Source organism: Cupressus sempervirens, chromosome 8 (assembly GCF_028749045.1).
Source record: "Cupressus sempervirens isolate cs-2001-9-10 chromosome 8, ASM2874904v1, whole genome shotgun sequence".
Lineage (NCBI taxonomy): Eukaryota > Viridiplantae > Streptophyta > Pinopsida > Cupressales > Cupressaceae > Cupressus > Cupressus sempervirens.
The window spans coordinates 461,227,406-461,233,815 of record NC_143125.1 but is presented as its reverse complement, the minus strand read 5'-3'; the positions used below and the strand labels follow the sequence as shown (position 1 = coordinate 461,233,815).

Genomic DNA, 6,410 nt, shown 5'->3' with positions numbered 1-6,410 from the left:
CAGGCTTTGTCAACATCAAAATGGGAGGTCAATTTTTAGGCTACAAAATTCTAGAGAGATTATTGTGGATATTATGGCAGGGGATCAGGTTGTAAAAGGTTGTGCAATAATGAGATTGAATGACATGGTGGGGTTTTCCAATTCTATGACCGAAGAGCCAAAGATAATATATATAGTCAACATGAAAGATAAAGTCTCTATTGGGAGTAGCTGAGTGGTAGGGCAAATGTCTGATATAACATGACAAAGTTATATAAGAATTGACAGAGGAAATGAATAAGTATAATAATACATTAGCTATTCTGTAGAGGAAATAAGGATTATTAAATATTTTGGGAACAAGCAATAATCAAAAGATTCATATCATTCATCAATGGAAAGCTAGAGATTTAAGACAAATTTGAATGTGGAAATGCAAAGTTTCAAAGTTAGAGATTTAAAAAATAAATTTGAGCAAGAAAAGTGGAGCTTCAAACATGCATTTGTAGTGAGTCAAATGGATCAAGCCTTTCTTATACGTGATTATCTTGCATACGTCCCAGATAAGGCTAGGGCACTAATCTGAAAATGGCTCTCGCGGTGCTGCAGACCACCTCCAAAAACACACAAAGCCAAATAACAAAATAACACTTTAAAAAAAAAAATTTATTATGAGCCTGATTTGGTTGAAATTTTGACCAAATTGGGAAACCCTAAGTTGATCAAATTTTTGACCAACTCGGGCAAAAAGAAAAAGAAAAGTATTCAAGAAAATATTTTAATCTATTAATATTCTCTCATTTGGTGATTGGTGATTTCAGACTTGATGAGCAAATCAAAACTCTGATCTTAAATGGGATCTTTAACAATAAGCCTACACGTATTACATATCCAAGAAGAGATGCATGTACACGTCAATGCATTACACATGAGCTCAATACTACATATTGACATTTTGGAGAATAAAAGTATCATATATGAAAATAAAGATATATCAATGCATCACCTTATTGCATATTAATTTATAAAGAGATGTGTGTACACATCAATGCATTACAGATGACATCAATACTACATATGGATTCTTTGGAGAATATAAGTACCGTATATAGTGATGTATCACCACCACATCACCTTATTAGATAAAGACATAGAGACTCTATGACCATACAAGTCCACTCATGACATGGACATATTATCGATCTTAATACTACACATGGACTTATTAGAACATTTACCTAGTTACGTCAAAGATTGTCACAGACAGCGGGAGCAAAGGAGAGTTTGCTGTTGGCCGTATCAAAAACGACATTGAAATTCTGTTGCAGAATATTGCCAAGTATAGACGTTTCACCTACACGCCCAATACTTCGATACGCCAAGCAAAGCGCATTGTAAGCTTCATCCCTTATAAACGAGTTCCGTGGAGGCGCAACAAGTTTCGCGTTTCCTGCAAAATGAAAGGCAATTCGTGGAAGCTTGGAGAGCTGCACATCCGAAGAAATGTAGCAGAGAGGGTCGTCTTGGGCGACGGGAGCCTTGACCGTAGAGCTCACGGCGGCCAGCAAGGCATTGTACGCGGGCTCCACCAGCAAAGTGTACGTAGTTCCCGAATCGACTATCACACCGCCACTCCGGAACGTGGAAGCCGGATATTTAATCATCCTCCCGCCAACACTAATCCCCTGCAACTCCACGTAGTAGTGGCGTCCCTCCGGCCGAACAAGAGGAGTCGACTGGAAGTGGCCGGGAAGAGGAGCGTCCCCGAGAAAGAGAGCGCTAACGCCGGCGTCGTCGTCAACGGGTCCCAAACAGTAGGAGAACTTGTTGTTTATGGCTTTGCCCAGCTGAGAGGGGAGAGAAAGCGCGCCTCTTCCCAGCCCGACTATACCGGCGGTGCCGGGATCCATGGGTCCTTCCTGCCGGTGACCGCACCCAAACGCGAGCGGAGGAAGAGCTTTCCAACCGGACGAAGCCGATCCTTTGAGACTGAATATTTCCGTGGCCATGTCTCCGGTCGTGTTTGCCCCGTCCCCGTACCCGTAAAGGTACCCGCACGTGTGGCGAGGGTTGCAGCGGTAGTAGGGCAAGGCAGTGCAAAATTTGGTGTTGCAAGAGAGAGCCTTGTAGGTGGGAGATGCGTAGGGGTTGTAAAGGGGATGACTCTGTTTATAGCAGTTTGTGCACTTGCATTGCAGCCAAATGAGGTCACTGCCCGTGTCCGGGATCACGTGCTGCAGCAGTGGAGATGGACTCCCTACACCCAACTGCATTATGAATCCGCCCTCACCTGGGGTCAGTGGGCTGTAATAGCTGCTGCTCGCTCCTCCTCTTGCCATCGCCTGCAGCCTTTCCACCCGCCTTTTGCTCCGCTCCATAGACAGCCGCATTCTTTCGGCCTTCGTCAGGTTGAGGGATTTCATCAGCGGAGACTGAGCAGACTCTCTGCGGATCAGGTCTACTCTGTAGTAGTTCCCTGCATCGCAACAGCTCATGGAGAGGATGATTACAATTATGACTGCGGACTTGAAAATGCTCACTACACCCATGGTTAATGTATAATCAACTCGATCGACCTCCCTTGCTTTGGCGGCAACGAATTCTACTTGAATTTATAATGATCTGATTGTTATCTAGGAATAAACAGAGCCACTTCATTGTTTGGCCCTATTGCAATAAGCATGTGCACCTCGTTGCCTGTGCACTTACTGGTGGCACACTTCTACTGGGCGGTGATCTTTTCCTCTATGATTATTCGATGGTTTCAATCACGCTTTTTTTATTCAGTGGAGCACTTTGGAGCAATAATTTTGTTCACTAGGCCACTTTGTGGGAAAAAACAATTCTCCGACAATGATTTCAATGCGTTCAGATTAAATTTGCGTGGATATTAATGTTGTTAGTGTAAAGTTAAGGTGGGTACAATGATTATGTCAATTGATATTTTTCAATTTTGTGGGTCTCATTTTTATTAAGGTCCGTGTCAATTATACTAGTACTTGTACCATGTAGGTCTAAGGGTTATAGTGATTGTTGTATATTTTATTTATACCTCTAAAAATAGAGTTTCTAATGATGTCACTTAAACTCATCTCAAAATATTCCATTCATATTTGTAAGAATAGAGTTTTTGATGATGTCAGGAAACACACCTCATATGTCAAAGTCAATCCAACTATATTGAAAACCTAATTCTATTATATTTGGCATTGGCTAGAGCACATTTGAAAGAAATCATTGTAATATTAGATGGTGTTAGTTTATGGAGTTGTAAAATCTAATTTTGGATTTGATTTATTGATGAGTAAAATATTCATAAAAAGACAATTTTGTAGAAGAAAATTATGCAATTTGCAATTAATCACAATTTATAAAATGATGACATTAAAACTTTCTAAGAATGCCTATGAACATCTAAAATTCCATTCAATCATTGCCAATCTTTCAATTATCTATTTACACACCCATTGATAGTCACTTGATTCTCATTCACTCAGAGAATTTGTATCATTATGAGATTTCACTTCAAGCTAGGAAGAAATGCCTATCAAATTTCAAGTAAGATCTTTCCAAATGATCTAAAATTACTCGTCTTGTTTTACAATATTTTCCTTACAATGCTTCATACGAAATCAACTTTAAAAATCAACACTATGGTTCCAAGAAACTTTACAGTGCTTATTCTTGACGATCTTTTTAGCATAGACATTCTGTTGTGGTAATAATATATTTGTAAATTACCATCATTTCATTCTTCAATGCAAATTATCTCAAGAGATGCTTATTATGGGTTATCATGCTTTATCATCCTTGCATTTTTGGGTAATGTGTTCAAAACATGCAAAAATATAAGAGATGGTATCAGTTTCTGGGAACAATATTTCTTACAATATAATTGTATTGCCCATGTGCTTCATTTCTATCTCCTTTCCATATATAAAATAACCTCCAAATTGCCTCATTCATTTCTTCTTGTCATATATAGAAAGCTTCCAATCGTTAATTAATGTCGATAGACATTCTACAATGGCAAAAAGGGTGGAGTGGGCTGGTGTGAGTGGGTTAATGTTACCTTTTATCTTTCTAGGTTAAATTTGACAACCATCTACACACCAATTTTTTACATTTCATTATAAATATAATATAATTTTAAAACTTATTTAATAAATACGATACAAAATATTTGTTATAATTATAATGTTTTGAGAAATAAATCATCATATTGTAGTGGATATCTATTAGCATTCTTTAGATTTAAGATATCTATACTAGTATTGGATCACCTTCAAAAATATATTATAAAAATAGTATGCCACATAATGTTCATTTGAATTTACACCTCCACTTGTTTTCCTTGAAAATACAAAATGGAAATCAGTCTTTGATTTCATCTTTTGTAAACTCTATTTTGCACATTACAAATGGGTTTGGCACTTATAAATTTAAATCTTACAAAGATTTCACAAAAGTTAATAATAGATGTAAATCCAATTTCAACAACCTTTGCACTTTTAAATTTAAATCTTATGATACGAAGATTGGTTCCTATATCTGTTTCTTTTGTTAAACTAGCAAGTGTAAACCCAGTTACATTTAAGTCAAACATATGCTCTATTCAATGTGAGCACAATAGGTGGGTTAGTCTCATTAATTTGTTATTAAATTATTTTTTACTAAAATATTTCAAATTATAGAATCTCAATTTTTGGTTTTAAAAAATGTTAGGAATATCTATTTAAAGTTTTGGTCTTAGTTAATAGTGACTTGCTAGAGTGTTTATGATACAGAAATGTAAAACATAATCCTCCTCAAGTTGGCTTCAGTAGTGTATTAAGTTTATTTGCTAGTTTAATATATTTTTACAAGGTCTATGTTTGTGTTTGAGTTCTCAGAGATAAAGTGCAGAGCAGATTTTTGAGTGATAAAAATCAAGAACATATTCTTGGATTGCTAATTAAAGAACTGGAAGATGATCTTGCCTGTCATCAACCACAAAGTCTAAAAAAATCCTTTCCTTTTTGTAAAACCAATATTCATGAGAAATATCTTCTCTTGCACGAAATGTGTAACTATAGCTCATCCAACTTATCGAATTTAAATTCACTACATGTAGGAAGTAGCATGTTGTCCATATCCATCGGATGGGCATTGGTAATCATTTACAATTCATTTTAATGGCTTGGGAATGGGATTCTGACTTGGATGTTATATTTTCTAGTCGAGAATCCTTTTACATCATATTTAGATTAAATTTGTATGAGACTTGAATGGTTGTTTTAAAAAGTGAATACAATCATTAAATCAATTGATATTTAGTCATAAATGTTTGTTATAACAAGTTAAATTGAGTATAATGGTTATATTAATTAAAAGTTATGTAGATTTTTTTTGGGGTAGTAAATTAAGAGTGGCTAAAATAGTATTTTTTAAAATTTTTTATTTTAAATAGAAGTATTGAATGTTCTAGTACTTTAATTAGGTAATATAGTAAGAGTGGTCAAGAGAGTGTCTTTGTTGTAAAATGCCAAAGAGGCTTTAATGATTGGATGTTCTATAACTTTGTATTGAGAAATATTTCAAGAGTGGCCAATTGAGTGGCAGTTGTAAATAATTAAAGCGGGAGTGATAATTACATCAATTAAATTTGGCGGCAATGAATTCTACTTGAATTTATAATGATCTGATTGTTATCTAGGAATGAACAGAGCCACTTGATTGTTTGGCCGTATTGCAATAAGCATGTGCACCTCGTTGCTTGTGAAAATGAGTCCCTTCATTTTGTGTAGTGGTGCACTTCTACTGGGTGGTGATCTTTTCCTCTATGACTATTCGATGGTTTCAATCACCCTTTTATTTTGTCACATTTTTTTTTAATCACAGGTGGATGCACTTCTTAATGTACATTATTTTATTCAATGGGACACTTTGGAGCAATAATTTTGATTATGGGCCACTTTGTGGAAAAAAACAATTCTCCAACTATGATTTTGATGTGTTAAGATTAAACTTGTGATGATATTAATGGTGTTAGTGTAAAGTTAAGGTGGGTACAATGATTATGCTAATTGATATTTTTTAATTTAGTGGGTCTTGTTTTTCAAAATTTGTGTTTAATTATACTCATACTTGTACCTTGTAGGTCTAACAGTTATACTAGTTGTTGAATATTCCATTTATATCTGTAAAAATAGAGTTTCTAATGATGTCACTTAAACACACCTCAAATGTCAAAGATAGTGGATATTCCATTCATATTTGTAAGAATAGAGTTTTTGATGATGTCACATAAACACACCTCATATGTCAAAGACAACCCAACTATATTGAAAACCTAAATTCTATTATATATGGCACTAGCTAGAGCACATTTGAAATAAATCATTGTAATATTAGATGGTGTTACTTTATGAAATGTAAAATCTAATTTCAGA

General features: G+C 35.4%; 1 protein-coding gene across 1 annotated transcript; it reads right to left on the bottom strand.

The window, feature by feature from the left end:
• Positions 1-969: 969 nt before the first annotated feature.
• Positions 970-2,591, bottom strand: LOC149543227 (aspartic proteinase nepenthesin-2-like). The gene has a single exon (XM_089798081.1). It carries the CDS (start codon positions 2,526-2,528, stop codon positions 1,227-1,229), a length of 1,302 nt encoding a protein of 433 aa, XP_089654207.1. The 5' UTR covers positions 2,529-2,591; the 3' UTR covers positions 970-1,226.
• Positions 2,592-6,410: the final 3,819 nt, after the last annotated feature.